Source organism: Ranitomeya variabilis, chromosome 4 (genome assembly GCF_051348905.1).
Source record: "Ranitomeya variabilis isolate aRanVar5 chromosome 4, aRanVar5.hap1, whole genome shotgun sequence".
NCBI classification, from domain to species: Eukaryota; Metazoa; Chordata; class Amphibia; order Anura; family Dendrobatidae; genus Ranitomeya; species Ranitomeya variabilis.
In genome coordinates this window covers 244,309,706-244,328,127 of record NC_135235.1, presented here as the reverse complement: position 1 = coordinate 244,328,127, position 18,422 = coordinate 244,309,706, and the positions used below count along the sequence as shown (strand labels likewise).

General features: G+C 52.5%; 1 protein-coding gene across 6 annotated transcripts in view; it reads right to left on the bottom strand.

The window, feature by feature from the left end:
- IGSF9B (immunoglobulin superfamily member 9B) overlaps positions 1–16,144 on the bottom strand; it is a 154,380-nt gene extending 138,236 nt beyond the window's left edge. For all 6 annotated transcript variants that reach the window (XR_013213068.1, XR_013213069.1, XM_077249334.1 and 3 more), the window contains exon 1: positions 15,908–16,144. Coding sequence is in view for 4 of the 6 variants with exons in the window: in XM_077249334.1 (XP_077105449.1) it covers positions 15,908–15,971 (64 nt within the window). In the remaining 2 variants the exon portion in view is untranslated. The remainder of the gene's footprint in view (positions 1–15,907) is intronic.
- Between the last annotated feature and the right edge of the window lie 2,278 nt (positions 16,145–18,422).

The following is an 18,422-nucleotide window of genomic DNA, read 5'->3' as shown; positions in this document are numbered from 1 at the left end:
CCCTAAGGGCCGACTTTTCAACCTGTCTGTGCCAGAACATACCGCCATGCAGAGCTATGTTAAGGAGTCCTTGGAGAAGGGGCATATTCGGCCATCTTCTTCACCACTGGGAGCAGGTTTTTTTTTTGTTGCCAAAAAAGATGGCTCTTTGAGACCCTGTATTGATTGTCGCCTCTTGAATAAGATCACGGTCAAATTCCAATACCCTTTGCCTTTGCTTTCTGATCTGTTTGCTAGGATTAAGGAGGCTAGTTGGTTTACTAAGATTGACCTTCGAGGGGCATATAATCTTGTTTGTATTAAGCAGGGTGACGAATGGAAAACTGCGTTTAATACTACCGAAGGCCATTTTGAATACCTTGTGATGCCATTAGGACTCTCTAATGCTCCATCTGTGTTTCAGTCCTTCATGCATGATATATTTCGGAATTATCTTGATAAATTCATGATTGTATATTTGGATGATATTTTGATTTTTTCAGATGATTGGGAGTCTCATGTGAAACAAGTCAGGATGGTATTTCAGATCCTTCGTGATAATGCCTTGTTTGTGAAGGGGTCTAAGTGCCTCTTTGGAGTACAGAAGGTTTCTTTTTTGGGCTTCATTTTTTCTCCCTCATCTATAGAAATGGATCCGGTTAAGGTTCAGGCCATTCATGATTGGATCCAGCCCACATCCGTGAAGAGCCTTCAGAAATTTTTGGGCTTTGCTAATTTTTATCGCCGTTTCATTGCCAACTTCTCCAGTGTGGTTAAACCCCTGACCGATTTGACGAAGAAAGGCGCTGATGTGACTAATTGGTCCTCTGCGGCTGTTTCTGCCTTTCAGGAGCTTAAACGCCGATTTACTTCTGCCCCTGTGTTGCGTCAGCCGGATGTTTCTCTTCCTTTTCAGGTTGAGGTTGACGCTTCTGAGATTGGGGCAGGGGCCGTTTTGTCTCAGAGGAATTCTGATGGTTCCTTGATGAAACCGTGTGCCTTCTTTTCTCGAAAGTTTTCGCCTGCGGAACGCAATTATGATGTCGGCAATCGTGAGTTGTTGGCTATGAAGTGGGCATTTGAGGAGTGGCGACAATGGCTTGAGGGGGCCAAGCACCGTATTGTGGTCTTGACCAATCATAAGAATCTGATTTATCTCGAGTCTGCCAAACGGCTGAATCCTAGACAGGCCCGATGGTCGCCGTTTTTCTCCTGTTTTGATATTGTGGTCTCGTATCTTCCGGGTTCTAAGAATGTTAAGGCTGATGCCCTCTCTAGGAGCTTTTTGCCTGATTCTCCTGGGGTCCTTGAGCCGGTCGGTATTCTGAAGGAAGGGGTGATTCTTTCTGCCATCTCCCCTGATTTACGACGGATTCTTCAGGAATTTCAGGCTGATAAACCTGACCGCTGTCCAGTGGGGAAATTGTTTGTTCCTGACAGATGGACTAGTAAAGTGATTTCGGAGGTTCATTGTTCTGTGTTAGCTGGTCATCCTGGGATTTTTGGTACCAGAGATTTGGTTGGTAGGTCCTTTTGGTGGCCTTCTTTGTCACGGGATGTGCGTTCTTTTGTGCAGTCCTGTGGGACTTGTGCGCGGGCCAAGCCTTGCTGTTCCCGCGCTAGTGGGTTGCTTTTGCCTTTGCCGATCCCTGAGAGGCCTTGGACGCATATTTCTATGGATTTTATTTCGGATCTTCCGGTTTCCCAGAGGATGTCAGTTATCTGGGTGGTTTGTGACCGGTTTTCTAAGATGGTTCATTTGGTACCTTTGCCTAAGTTGCCTTCCTCTTCTGATTTGGTTCAGTTGTTTTTTCAGCATGTGGTTCGTTTGCATGGCATTCCGGAGAATATTGTGTCCGATAGAGGTTCCCAGTTTGTTTCTAGGTTTTGGCGGGCCTTTTGTGCTAGGCTGGGCATTGATTTGTCTTTTTCTTCCGCATTTCATCCTCAGACAAATGGCCAAACCGAGCGAACTAATCAGACTTTGGAAACTTATTTGAGACGCTTTGTGTCTGCTGATCAGGATGATTGGGTGGCTTTCTTGCCATTGGCCGAGTTTGCCCTTAATAATCGGGCTAGTTCTGCTACCTTGGTTTCACCCTTCTTTTGTAACTCTGGTTTTCATCCTCGTTTTTCTTCGGGGCAGGTTGAGCCTTCTGATTGTCCTGGGGTGGACTCTGTGGTTGACAGGTTGCAGCAAATTTGGGCTCATGTTGTTGACAATTTGGTGTTGTCTCAGGAGGGGGCTCAGCGTTTTGCTAACCGTCGTCGGTGTGTTGGTTCCCGGCTTCGGGTTGGGGATTTGGTCTGGTTGTCTTCCCGTCATGTCCCTATGAAGGTTTCTTCCCCTAAGTTTAAGCCTCGGTTTATTGGCCCTTATAGGATTTCTGAGATTATCAATCCAGTGTCTTTTCGTTTGGCCCTTCCAGCCTCTTTTTCCATCCATAATGTTTTTCATAGATCTTTGTTGCGGAAATATGTGGTGCCCGTTGTTCCCTCTGTTGATCCTCCTGCCCCGGTGTTGGTTGATGGGGAGTTGGAGTATGTGGTTGAGAAGATTTTGGATTCTCGTTTTTCGAGGTGGAAGCTTCAGTATCTTGTCAAATGGAAGGGTTATGGCCAGGAGGATAATTCTTGGGTTGTTGCCTCCGATGTTCATGCTGATGATTTGGTTCGTGCCTTTCATTTGGCTCGTCCGGATCGGCCTGGGGGTTCTGGTGAGGGTTCGGTGACCCCTCCTCAAGGGGGGGGGGGGGTACTGTTGTGAATTCTGCTCTTGGGCTCCCTCCGGTGGTTGTAAGTGGTAGCGCTGCTGTCTCTGAATCGCAGCATTTATCAGGTGTGTTAACTTTTTGCAATTTTGACTGAGCTATTTAGTCTTGCTTCACCCTTTAGTCAGTGCCAGTTGTCCATTGTTCCTGGAGGATTCACATCCCTGCCTGGTCTCTTCTGCTTTGCAGTTCATTTCAACAAAGATAAGTTCTGGCCTTGATTTTTGCTGTCCACACGCTGTGGCCTTATTGTTCAGTTCTTTTCCATGTTTTTGTCTTGTCCAGCTTGGTCTGTATAAGGATTTGTTTAGCCAAGCTGGTATCTCTGGAGATGCAGATATACCCTCCATATCTTTAGTTAGCTGTGGAGATTTTGTATTTTCTGTGGTGGATATTTTCTAGTGTTTTAATACTGACCGCATAGTACTCTGTCCTATCCTTTCTATTTAGCTAGAAGTGGCCTCCTTTGCTAAATTCTCATTTCAGTCTGTGTATGTTTTTTCCCTCTCCTCTCAGTCAATATTTGTGGGGGGCTGTCTATCCTTTGGGGATTTTCTCTGAGGCAAGATAGTTTTCCCTTTTCTATCTCTAGGGGTAATTAGTTCTCCGGCTGTGTCGAAATGTCTAGGGAGCGCTAGGTACATTCCACGGCTACTTCTAGTTGCGGTGTTAAGTTCAGGGTCTGCGGTCAGTACAGGTACCACCTTCTCCAGAGTACGTCTCATGCTGCTCTTAGGCCACCAGATCATAACAGTAATGTACTGATAACTGGGGATATATAGATGTACATGTACTGGTAATGGGGGATATATAGATGTACATGTACTGATAACGGGGGGATATATAGATGTACATGTACTGGTAGCGGGGGATATATAGATGTACATGTAATGTACTGATAACGGGGGGATATATAGATGTACATGTACTGGTAACGGGGGATATATAGATGTACATGTACTGGTAGCGGGGGATATATAGATGTACATGTACTGATAGCGGGGGATATATAGATGTACATGTACTGGTAGAGGGGGATATATAGATGTACATGTACTGATAACGGGGGGATATATAGATGTACATGTAGTGTACTGATAACGGGGGATATATAGATGTACATGTACTGATAACGGGGGATATATAGATGTACATGTAATGTACTGATAACGGGGGATATATAGATGTACATGTACTGGTAATGGGGGATATATAGATGTACATGTAATGTACTGATAACGGGGGATATATAGATGTACATGTACTGGTAGCGGGGGATATATAGATGTACATGTAATGTACTGATAACGGGGGGATATATAGATGTACATGTACTGGTAACGGGAGATATATAGATGTACATGTAATGTACTGATAATGGGGGATATATAGATGTACATGTACTGATAACGGGGGATATATAGATGTACATGTACTGGTAATGGGGATATATAGATGTACATGTAATGTACTGATAACGGGGGATATATAGATGTACATGTAATGTACTGATAACGGGGGGGATATATAGATGTACATGTAATGTACTGATAACGGGGGTATATAGATGTACATGTACTGGTAGCGGGGGATATATAGATGTACATGTACTAATAACGGGGGGATATATAGATGTATATGTACTGATAACGGGGGATATATAGATGTACATGTACTGGTAATGGGGGATATATAGATGTACATGTAATGTACTGATAACGGGGGATATATAGATGTACATGTACTGGTAACGGGGGATATATAGATGTACATGTAATGTACTGATAACGGGGGATATATAGATGTACATGTAATGTACTGATAACGGGGGGGGGGATATATAGATGTACATGTAATGTACTGATAACGGGGGATATATAGATGTACATGTAATGCACTGATAACAGGGGATAGATGTACATGTACTGGTAGCGGGGGATATATAGATGTACATGTACTAATAACGGGGGATATATAGATGTATATGTACTGATAATGGGGGATATATAGATGTACATGTACTGGTAATGGGGGATATATAGATGTACATGTAATGTACTGATAATGGGGGATATATAGATGTACATGTACAGGTAACGGGGGATATATAGATGTACATGTAATGTACTGATAACGGGGATATATAGATGTACATGTACTGGTAGCGGGGGATATATAGATGTACATGTACTAATAACGGGGGGATATATAGATGTATATGTACTGATAACGGGGGATATATAGATGTACATGTACTGGTAATGGGGGATATATAGATGTACATGTACTGGTAATGGGGGATATATAGATGTACATGTAATGTACTGATAACGGGGGATATATAGATGTACATGTAATGTACTGATAACGGGGATATATAGATGTACATGTACTGGTAGCGGGGGATATATAGATGTACATGTACTAATAACGGGGGGATATATAGATGTATATGTACTGATAACGGGGATATATAGATGTACATGTACTGGTAGCGGGGGATATATAGATGTACATGTACTAATAACGGGGGGATATATAGATGTATATGTACTGATAACGGGGGATATATAGATGTACATGTACTGGTAATGGGGGATATATAGATGTACATGTAATGTACTGATAACGGGGGATATATAGATGTACATGTAATGTACTGATAACGGGGGATATATAGATGTACATGTACTGGTAACGGGGGATATATAGATGTACATGTAATGTACTGATAACGGGGGATATATAGATGTACATGTAATGTACTGATAACGGGGGATATATAGATGTACATGTAATGTACTGATAACGGGGATATATAGATGTACATGTACTGGTAGCGGGGGATATATAGATGTACATGTAATGTACTGATAACGGGGGGATATATAGATGTACATGTACTAATAACGGGGGGATATATAGATGTATATGTACTGGTAACGGGGGATATATAGATGTACATGTACTGATAACGGGGGATATATAGATGTACATGTAATGTACTGATAACGGGGGATATATAGATGTACATGTACTGGTAACGGGGGATATATAGATGTACATGTAATGTACTGATAACGGGGGGGATATATAGATGTACATGTAATGTACTGATAACGGGGATATATAGATGTACTTGTACTGGTAGCGGGGGATATATAGATGTACATGTAATGCACTGATAACAGGGGATAGATAGATGTACATGTACTGGTAGCGGGGGATATATAGATGTACATGTACTAATAATGGGGGGATATATAGATGTATATGTACTGGTAACGGGGGATATATAGATGTACATGTACTGGTAATGGGGGATATATAGATGTACATGTAATGTACTGATAACGGGGGATATATAGATGTACATGTACTGGTAACGGGGGATATACAGATGTACATGTAATGTACTGATAACGGGATATATAGATGTACTTGTCCTGGTAACGGGGGATATATAGATGTACATGTAATGTACTGATAATGGGGGATATATAGATGTACATGTACTGGTAACGGGGGATATATAGATGTACATGTAATGTACTGATAACGGAATATATAGATGTACATGTACTGGTAACGGGGGATATATAGATGTACTTGTACTGGTAACGGGGGATATATAGATGTACATGTAATGTACTGATAACGGGGGATATATAGATGTACATGTAATGTACTGATAACGGAATATATAGATGTACATGTACTGGTAACGGGGGATATATAGATGTACTTGTACTGGTAACGGGGGATATATAGATGTACATGTAATGTACTGTAACGGGGGATATAGATGTACATGTAATGTACTGTAACGGGGATATAGATGTACATGTAATGTACTGATAACAGGGGATATATAGATGTACATGCTCTGGTAACGGAGGATATATAGATGTACATGTAATGTACTGATAACGGGGGATATATAGATGTACATGTACTGGTAACGGGGGATATATAGATGTATAGGTAGAGTGCAGACGCGAGTTCTGAGTTCTCTACAGATGTTCTCATCAGTTCTCTTAGGGTTCTCTTCTGTTAGAGCTTGCGCTAATTTTGACAGAGCAGAACATACCGTACAAGATCCCAGGATCAGCACATATACCGGTAGACCCCCACAACAGGGACCACTAACGTCATACAACAAATATCACAAAGTGAACAGCACCAGACCTCAGCGGTGCATCAGCTGCACCATAGACATCGGGTGATCTAGGAGCGGTCCCAGGGGCCGAATAGAGCCGCAGGTCAGATCTAGAGGTCGCTGGACAGGGACACACATACAGCCATCTCACCTCATCTGATGCATCACATAGAGGATCTGCACCCCGCACACCCGAAACATCCGCACCACCCTCGCCCTGACCTGGGAGGTGAGGGGCAGCCGCTGCAGTCCCAGGCTCTGTGCGTGGCTCTTCACTTACAGCGTTCCCACAATCTCCCTCCATCACAGAGACTTCATGAAAAGGAGATTTCTCACTTGGTTTTTGGCCCCATGACGGAAAGTGACAAAGTGTTCATGAGAACTTTCAAGAGGTTTCTTGTCAATATGGAAGTGTGTGGGGAACCGTGAGGGCAGTGGAGCCGCCGTCTCTGCCAATCACCACTCACACCCATCTACTAAGAAAACGGCCAAACAAGAGAGAATTCCTCAAAGTTCCCAACACTGGTGAGATCCGAACAGACAAGCAGCCACAGTCCAGCAGGCTCCTCACTACCCGGTGGTGGATTATAAGCCTCACGTAGGCAGCACCAATGGGGGCCTTGGGATAGACAAGAGCGCTCCGCACACCACACCTGCAGAGTATTACACAGGCACTACCCGGTGGCGGATTATAAGCCTCGCGTATGCAGCACCAATGGGGGCCCTGGGATAGACAGGAGCATTCCGCACAACACACCTGCAGAGAATTACACGGGCACTACCAGGCGGCGGATTATAAGCCTCGCGTATGCGGCACCATTGGGGGCCCTGGGATAGACAGGAGCGCTCCACACACCACACCTGCAGAGTATTACACAGGCACTACCAGGAGGCGGATTATAAGCCTCGCATATGCAGCACCAATGGGGGCCCTGGGATAGACAGGAGCGCTCTGCATACCATACCTGCAGAGTATTACACAGGCACTACCAGGCGGCGGATTATAAGCCTCGCGTATGCAGCACCAATAGGGACCCTGGGATACACAGGAGCCCTCCGCACACCACACCTGCAGAGTATTACACAGGCACTACCCGGTGGCGGATTATAAGCCTCGCGTAGGCAGCACCAATGGGGGCCCTGGGATAGACAGGAGCACTCCGCACACCACACTTGCAGAGTATTACATGGGCACTACCAGGCGGCGGATTATAAGCCTCGCGTATGCAGGACTGATGGGGCCCCTGGGATAGACAGGAGCGCTCCGCACACCACACCTGCAGAGTGTTACACAGGCACTACCAGGCAGCGAATTATAAGCCTCGAGTATAAAGCACCAATGGGGGGCCCTGGGATACACAGGAACTCTCCACACTCCATACCTGCAGAGTGTTACACAGGCACTACCAGGTGGCAGATTATAAGCCTCGCGTATGCAGCACCAATGGGGGCCCTGACATAGACAGGAGCGCTCCGTACACCACACCTGCAAAGTGTTACACAGGCACTACCAGGCCCGGGCTCCCTGTGAGCTACAGGGTGACTAAGCAGAACGCACAGGTGAGAGGGAGATCTGGGCCCATCCCCGCAGTCACAAGGTCAGAGTGAGGGGACCCTTCACGGTCACATACAACCATAATAATCAAATAGTTGCAATTCTCTGAAAACCCCAGATATGCACGGAGGAGAACAGAGAAGAAGTAGAACTTCCCATCACCATGGACGGATGTGCCAGTGCTTACACTGCACACATGCACAATGTCCGCGCTCAGAGGCACAACTGCTGCAAAAGCTCAATCCAACGTCTGACTCAGGAGTTTTCTGTCCCTTTAAGGCCGCAGCCGGCAGCGCGCTCTCAGGAGGTGACTTGAGGTGAAGGCTGCAGAGAGCCGCTCTGCCAGGGAACAGAGGAGCCGTGTAAGGTCAGCAGACGCAATGGGATGGCAAGTAAGCAACCACATCACTGGTGGTAAGCATCCAAATCTGGCCACACTGCAGGCCACCACTTCATCTACTGAGGCCCCGGGGCCGAGACAAGTCCTCATATAACTTCTCCTGCCTCCAGCAGCCAAACAGGAGGATCCCCGAATTACAGAAACCCGTAGTATGTAGCAGACGCCATCCTGGGGCAAGTGGCCTTCCAGCGGTCACCAGACGCTCGATGGTGCCCAATAAGACACAGCACACCTGCACTAAGGAAGGAAGAACGCTAGGGACGTACCCACCACAGCGCCACCACCAGGAAAAGATCACTGCAGAGTCACCTCAGTACCGCCAGGGCCACATCACCTCACCACCGACAGGGCCACATCACCTCAGCACCCCGTCACCTCAGCACCGCCAGGGCCACATCACCTCAGCACCCATTCACCTCAGCACAGCCAGGGCCACATCACCTCAGCACCCCATCACCTCAGCACCGCCAGGGCCACATCACCTCAGCACCCCATCACCTCAGCACCGCCAGGGCCACATCACCTCACCACCGACAGGGACACATCACCTCACCAGCCCGTCACCTCAGCACCGCCAGGGCCACATCACCTCAGCACCCCGTCACCTCAGCACCGCCAGGGACACATCACCTCAGCACCACATCACCTCTGCACCGCCAGGGACACTTCACCTCAGCACCCCGTCACCTCAGCACCGCCAGGGACACATCACCCCATCACCTCAGCACAGCCAGGGCCACATCACCTCAGCACCGCCAGGGACACATCACCTCAGCACCCAGTCACCTGAGCACCACATCATCTCAGCACCGCCAGGGACACATCACCTCACCACCGACAGGGACACATCACCTCACCACCCCGTCACCTCAGCACCGCCAGGGACACATCACCTCAGCACCCCATCACCGCCAGGGCCACATCACCTCAGCACCGCCAGGGCCACATCACCTCAGCACCGCCAGGGCCACATCACCTCAGCACCGCCAGGGCCACATCACCTCAGCACCCCGTCACCTCAGCACCGCCAGGGACACATCACCTCAGCACCACATCACCTCTGCACCGCCAGGGACACTTCACCTCAGCACCCCGTCACCTCAGCACCGCCAGGGACACATCACCCCATCACCTCAGCACAGCCAGGGCCACATCACCTCAGCACCGCCAGGGACACATCACCTCAGCACCCAGTCACCTCAGCACCGCCAGGGCCACATCACCTCAGCACCACATCATATCAGCACCGCCAGGGCCACATCACCTCAGCACCCCATCACCTGAGCACCACATCATCTCAGCACCGCGAGGGACACATCACCTCACCACCGACAGGGACACATCACCTCACCACCGACAGGGACACATCACCTCACCACCCCGTCACCTCAGCACCGCCAGGGACACATCACCTCAGCACCCCATCACCGCCAGGGCCACATCACCTCAGCACCGCCAGGGCCACATCACCTCAGCACCGCCAGGGCCACATCACCTCAGCACCGCCAGGGCCACATCACCTCAGCACCCCGTCACCTCAGCACCGCCAGGGACACATCACCTCAGCACCACATCACCTCTGCACCGCCAGGGACACTTCACCTCAGCACCCCGTCACCTCAGCACCGCCAGGGACACATCACCCCATCACCTCAGCACAGCCAGGGCCACATCACCTCAGCACCGCCAGGGACACATCACCTCAGCACCCAGTCACCTCAGCACCGCCAGGGCCACATCACCTCAGCACCACATCATATCAGCACCGCCAGGGCCACATCACCTCAGCACCCCATCACCTGAGCACCACATCATCTCAGCACCGCGAGGGACACATCACCTCACCACCGACAGGGACACATCACCTCACCACCGACAGGGACACATCACCTCACCACCCCGTCACCTCAGCACCGCCAGGGACACATCACCTCAGCACCCCATCACCGCCAGGGCCACATCACCTCAGCACCGCCAGGGCCACATCACCTCAGCACCGCCAGGGCCACATCACCTCAGCACCGCCAGGGCCACATCACCTCAGCACCCCGTCACCTCAGCACCGCCAGGGACACATCACCTCAGCACCACATCACCTCTGCACCGCCAGGGACACTTCACCTCAGCACCCCGTCACCTCAGCACCGCCAGGGACACATCACCCCATCACCTCAGCACAGCCAGGGCCACATCACCTCAGCACCGCCAGGGACACATCACCTCAGCACCCAGTCACCTCAGCACCGCCAGGGCCACATCACCTCAGCACCACATCATATCAGCACCGCCAGGGCCACATCACCTCAGCACCCCATCACCTGAGCACCACATCATCTCAGCACCGCGAGGGACACATCACCTCACCACCGACAGGGACACATCACCTCACCACCGACAGGGACACATCACCTCACCACCCCGTCACCTCAGCACCGCCAGGGACACATCACCTCAGCACCCCATCACCGCCAGGGCCACATCACCTCAGCACCCCGTCACCTCAGCACCGCCAGGGCCACATCACCTCAGCACCGCCAGGGCCACATCACCTCAGCACCGCCAGGGCCACATCACCTCAGCACCCCGTCACCTCAGCACCGCCAGGGACACATCACCTCAGCACCACATCACCTCTGCACCACATGACCTCAGCACTGCCAGGGACACATCACCTCTACACCCCATCACCTCAGCACCGCCAGGGACACATCACCTCTGCACCGCCAGGGTCACCTTACCACCACCTCTGCACCGCCAGGGCCACCTTACCGCCACCTCACCACGCCATCACCTCTGCACCGCCAGGGCCACATCACCTCTGCACTCTGTCAACTCAGCACCACCAGAGACACATCACCTCTGCACCCCATCACCTCTGCACTGCCAGGGACACATCATCTCTGCACCCCATCACCGCCAGGGACACATCACCTCTGCACCCCATCACCTCTACACCCCATCACCGCTGCACCCCATCACCGCTGCACTACATCACCGCTGCACTACATCACCGCTGCACCGTCAGGGCCACCTCATCACCTCTGCACCACCAGGGCCACCTCACCACCACATCACCTCTGCACCACATCACCTCTGCACCGCCAGGGCCACCTCACCACCACATCACCTTTGCACCGCCAGGGCCACCTCACCTCAGCACCCCATCACCTCTGCACCCTATCACCTCTGCTCCGCCAGGGCCACCTCACCTCAGCACCACATCACCTCTGCACCGCCAGGGCCACCTCACCACCACATCACCTTTGCACCGCCAGGGCCACCTCACCTAAGCACCCATCATGTCCTCCACCATCACCACCATAACATCATCCACCAGCATCACCAACATAATATCCTCCACCAGCACCACAACATCCTGCATCATCACCAACATAACATCCACCAGCATCACCACCATCATAACATCCTGCATCATCTCCACCAACGTCATAACCTCCACCATCACATCTTCCACCAGAATCACCACACCATAATATCCTCCACCATAACATCCTGCATCACCACCATATCATCCACCAACATCACCACCACCGTAACATCCTGCATCATCACCACCATCATAATATCCTCCACCAGCTCCACAGTAACACGCACCAGCATCACCACCACAACATCCTGCATCATCGCCACCACCATCATATCCTCCACCAGCACCACCACCATAACATCATCATCCACCAGCATCACCACCACCACCATTATTATTATTTATTATTATAGCGCAATCACCATCATAATATTCTTCACCATCACCACTACTGTCATAATATCCTCCACCAGCATCACCACACAATACCATCCTCCACCAGTCCTGTTGCTCCTCACCCCTCCCTAGATCCTTAGTACTGTGGCTCCTTCCCCAAGTCCTCAGTCCCCCCATGAGGTTCTTGGTCCCACAGTTGCTCTCCCCCACCAGGTCCTCAGTTCCATCATGTCCCTTCACCTGGTGCTCAGTCCCGCCACTACTCCTCAGTCCCATTGTTTGCTCCACACCACCAGGCCCTCTTACTCACTTGGTCTCAACTATATCCAGTCCCCCTTCTCCGTCACAGGTCCCCACCCTGTGCTCCCTTCTTGTATCCTCTCCTTTAACCCATTTTCCTCCACGGTCCCCTCAGTCCCTCTCTCAGTCTTCCTCCCCGACACCCCCCTTTACTCCACGCTGCCCTCTGTTCAACCGCTTTTCCTCCACCCCTCCAGTCCCTCTCTTCCCACCCATCCCTTTTCCTCTGTGGTTCCCCCCTCCCCATTTTCGGCCCTGGTCCCACCCGATTCCGTCCTCTTTCCCTCGTCTTCTCAGTCAGACCCCTCCGGTCCTCTGCATCCCACGCTCTCCATCTAGTCCTCTCCTCTCTCCCTCCGGTCCTCTCTGTCCCCCCCTCTCCCTCCGGTCCTCTCCGTCCCCCCCCGGTCCTCTCCGACCCCCCCCCCCTCTCCTTCCGGTCCTCTCCGTCCCCCCCCCCCCTCCCTCCAGTCCTCTCCGTCCCCCCCTCTCCCTCCGGTTCTCTAAGTCCCCCCTCTCCCTCCGTCCCCCCTCTCCCTCCGGTTCTCTCCGTCCCCCCCTCTCCCTCCGGTCCTCTCCGTCCAGCCCTCTCCCTCCGGTCCTCTCCGTCCAGCCCTCTCCCTCCGGTCCTCTCCGTCCAGCCCTCTCCCTCCGGTCCTCTCCGTCCAGCCCTCTCCGTTCTCCCTCACTTTCCCTCGGGTCCTCTCCGTTCCCCCTCTCCCTCCGGTCCTCTCCGTTCTCCATCACCGATCCTCTCACTCCCCCTCCGGTCCTCTCCATTCCCCCTCTCCCTCGTGTCCTCTCCGTTCCCCCTCTTCCTCTGGTCTTCTCCGTTATCCCTCCGGTCCTCTCCGTTCTCCCTTACCGATCGTCTCACTCCCCCTCCGGTCCTCTCCGTTCCCCCTCTTCCTCCAGTCCTCTCTCACTCCCCCTCCGGTCCTCTCCATTCCCCCTCTTCCTCCGTTCCCTCTCCGGTCCTCTCCGTTCTCCCTCACCGATCCTCTCACTCCCCCCTCTTCCTCCGGTCCTCTCTCACCTATCCGCTCACTCCCCCTCCGGTCCTCTCCGTCCCCCCTCTCCCTCCGGTCCTCTCCGTTCTCCATCACTGATCCTCTCACTCTCCCTTCAGTCCTCTCCGTTTCCCACTCCCCCTCCGGTCCTCTCCGTTATCCATCCGTTCTCCATCACCGATCCTCTCACTCCCCCTCCGGTCCTCTCCGTTCCCCCTCTCCCTCCGGTCCTCTCCGTTCCCCCTCTCCCTCCGGTCCTCTCCCTCTCCCTCCGGTCCTCTCCGTTCCCCCTCTCCCTCCGGTCCTCTCCGTTCCCCCTCTCCCTCCGGTCCTCTCCCTCTCCCTCCGGTCCTCTCCCTCTCCCTCCGGTCCTCTCCGTTCCCCCTCTCCCTCCGGTCCTCTCCCTCTCCCTCCGGTCCTCTCCCTCTCCCTCCAGTCCTCTCCGTTCCCCACTCTCTCTCCGGTCCTCTCCGTTCTCCATCACTGTTCCTCTCACTCCCCCTCCGGTCCTCTCCGTTCCCCCTCTCCCTCCGGTCCTCTCCCTCTCCCTCCGGTCCTCTCCCTCTCCCTCCGGTCCTCTCCGTTCCCCACTCTCTCTCCGGTCCTCTCCGTTCTCCATCACTGTTCCTCTCACTCCCCCTCCGGTCCTCTCCGTTCCCCCTCTCCCTCCGGTCCTCTCCCTCTCGTCCTCTCCGTTCCCCACTCTCCCTCCGGTCCTCTCCCTCTCGTCCTCTCCGTTCCCCACTCTCTCTCCGGTCCTCTCCGTTCTCCATTACCGTTCCTCTTACTACCCCTCCGGTCCTCTCCGTTCCCCCTCTCCCTCCGGTCCTCTCCGTTCCCCACTCTCCCTCCGGTCCTCTCCGTTCTCCATCACTGATCCTCTCACTCTCCCTTCAGTCCTCTCCGTTTCCCACTCCCCCTCCGGTCCTCTCCGTTATCCATCCGTTCTCCATCACCGATCCTCTCACTCCCCCTCCGGTCCTCTCCGTTCCCCCTCTCCCTCCGGTCCTCTCCGTTCCCCCTCTCCCTCCGGTCCTCTCCCTCTCCCTCCGGTCCTCTCCGTTCCCCCTCTCCCTCCGGTCCTCTCCCTCTCCCTCCGGTCCTCTCCGTTCCCCCTCTCCCTCCGGTCCTCTCCGTTCCCCCTCTCCCTCCGGTCCTCTCCCTCTCCCTCCGGTCCTCTCCCTCTCCCTCCGGTCCTCTCCGTTCCCCCTCTCCCTCCGGTCCTCTCCCTCTCCCTCCGGTCCTCTCCCTCTCCCTCCAGTCCTCTCCGTTCCCCACTCTCTCTCCGGTCCTCTCCGTTCTCCATCACTGTTCCTCTCACTCCCCCTCCGGTCCTCTCCGTTCCCCCTCTCCCTCCGGTCCTCTCCCTCTCCCTCCGGTCCTCTCCCTCTCCCTCCGGTCCTCTCCGTTCCCCACTCTCTCTCCGGTCCTCTCCGTTCTCCATCACTGTTCCTCTCACTCCCCCTCCGGTCCTCTCCGTTCCCCCTCTCCCTCCGGTCCTCTCCCTCTCGTCCTCTCCGTTCCCCCTCTCCCTCCGGTCCTCTCCCTCTCGTCCTCTCCGTTCCCCACTCTCCCTCCGGTCCTCTCCCTCTCGTCCTCTCCGTTCCCCACTCTCTCTCCGGTCCTCTCCGTTCTCCATTACCGTTCCTCTTACTACCCCTCCGGTCCTCTCCGTTCCCCCTCTCCCTCCGGTCCTCTCCGTTCCCCACTCTCCCTCCGGTCCTCTCCGTTCTCCATCACCGTTCCTCTCCGTTCTCCATCACCGTTCCTCTCCGTTCCCCCTCCGGTCCTCTCCGTTATCCCTCCGTTCACCATCACCGATCCTCTCACTCCCCCTCCGGTCCTCTCCGTTCCCCACTCTCCATCCAGTCCTCTCCGTTATCCCTCCGGTTCCCTCCGTTCTCCATCACTTCCCCTCGGGTCCTCTCCATCTTTATCCAGGTGCAGACTCCCGCGCCGTGGCGGTGACAGTGCGGACGACACGTCCTCTCTCCCCGGGCTGCACTCACCTTGAGCAGCGAGTCCCCCGGCGCCGGTCACACTCGCCATCACAGCGAGCACATAGCGAATCATAGTAGAGCAGAGCGCCGCTCAGGAGCCGCCTCATATCTCACACGTCCGGTCCGCCCCGCGATGCAGAATCCGCCGCTCCCCGCTCGCCTCGCCGCTCCGCAGATCATACCTCGGCACCGGCCCGCCGGCCGCTTCCCATCCCGGCCCCAGTCCGGACAAGCCAGGCCAGCGCTGCAACCTAACCCGGTTATTACAGCGCGTAACGCCCACGGAACACTCTGATTGGCTGTGCTTCAGAAAATAGGAAGCTGATTGGCTATGCTCTGAGAAAGTGGGAGGCAATTAACCAAAGACCGGAAAGTGGGCAGAGACTGGGCGGAGTCAGCCGCAATCTAGTTGTGAACTCTCACAAGGTTGTCGCACAGAGAAGAAGCCGCAGGATCATGCGCGAAACCGGGGCAACCGGAGACTAACTGGTACTGGACTCTACGGGCTAATGACTAGGGATGGTACCGGGTACAATGGGAGGTTATACAAGGACAACCGGAGACTAAACGGGGGCAATACCAGTCACAACGGGAAATAAAGCTGGAGCCTGTACTGGACATAGCAAACACTAAAACCGACAATAAACCAGAACCGGAGACTAATCCGGGCCCAGTGCCTGTGATAAATCTATGGCTGGTACCCAGGGCCGGTTTTAGACAAAGTGGGGCCCAAATGCTAACATTGTAAAATCACACAAACATTTAGTGTATGTGCCCACCTTGCGGATTCTGCTGCGGATTTTTCCGCAGCGGATTTGGAAAATCTGCAGTGCAAAACCACTGTGGTTTTCACTGCGGATTTTATCGCGGTTTCTTCTGCGGATTCCTCTGCGGGTTTTCAACAGCACTTTCCTATTGGTGCATGTTGAAAACCGCTGCGGAATCCGCAGAAAGAATTGACATGCTGCGGAAAATAATCCGCAGCATGTGCACAGCGGTTTTTTTCCCCCATAGGTTTGCATGGTACTGTAAACTTTGGGAAAACGTCAAATCCGCTGCGGATCCGCAGCAAAATCCGCAGCGTGTGCACATACCCTTAGGTTACATTACATGAGCAGGATGCGGATACAGTTGGTGGAGGGGCCTGGAGCCAGTGCTCACACTGTGGCCCCCATATTTAGGGGCCTTATATCGGCCAACAGGTCTGCCACTATTAGCTGTATGCAGGGGCGTTGCTAGGGTCAGAAAAGATTGGGGGCCCAAGCCCCAAGACAAAGAGTTGCCTCCAACCCCCCTCTTAATTTTTTTTAACACCACAGATAATACAGTGATAACTCTCTGAGTACAGATAATGTAGTAGATGTCCCCTGCAGTCCTATGTAACACCACAGATAGACATAGCATTTCAGAGTAAAGGTACCTTCACATTAAGCGACGCTGCAGCGATACAGACAACGATGCCGATCGCTGCAGCGTCGCTGTTTGGTCACTGGAGAGCTGTCACACAGACCGCTCTCCAGCGACCAACGATGCCGAGGTCCCCGGGTAACCAGGGTAAACATCGGGTTACTAAGCGCAGGGCCGCGCTTAGTAACCCGATGTTTACCCTGGTTACCAGCGTAAAATGTAAAAAAAACAAACAGTACATACTTACATTCGCGTCCCCCGGCGTCCGCTTCCTGCACTGACTGAGCGCCGGCCCTAACAGCAGAGCGGTGACGTCACCGCTGTGCTGTACTTTCACTTTATGGCGCTCAGTCAGTGTGGGAAGCGGACGCCGGGGGACGCGAAGGTGAGTATGTAGTTTGTTTTTTTTACATTTACAATGGTAACCAGGGTAAACATCGGGTTACTAAGCGCGGCCCTGCGCTTAGTAACCCGATGTTTACCCTGGTTACCAGTGTAAAACATCGCTGGTATCGTTGCTTTTGGTGTCAAACACGACGATACACGCCGGTCTGACGACCAAATAAAGTTCTGAACTTTAACCAACGACCAGCGATATCACAGCAGGATCCTGATCGCTGCTGCGTGTCAAACACAACGATATCGCTATCCAGGAAGCTGCAACGTCACGGATCGCTAGCGATATCGTTTAGTGTGAAGGTACCTTAAGACTATGTGCACATGCAGCATTTTTTTCAGTAGCCAAAACCTTTTCTATTGGCAGTAAAAATGTTGCATTCCAAACCCCTGTTTTTCAGCTTGTTTTGTGGTGTTCTTCACACTTTTTTCAGCTTTATTTTGGAGTGAGGATGTTTGCTTTGTCTACAGGATGTTTAAGGCCACATTCATATGATCAGTATTTCACATCAGCATGTGTAAGCCAAAACCAGGAGGGTGATAAATACAGAAGTGGTGACGTGTTTCTCAGGCTATGTGCACACGCTGCGGATTTTGCTGTCGATCTGCAGCAGTTTTCCATGCGTTGTACAGCACCATGTAAACGTATGGAAAACAAAATCTGCAGTACACATGCTGCGGAAAATACCGCGTGGAAACGCTGCGTTGTATTTTCTGCAGC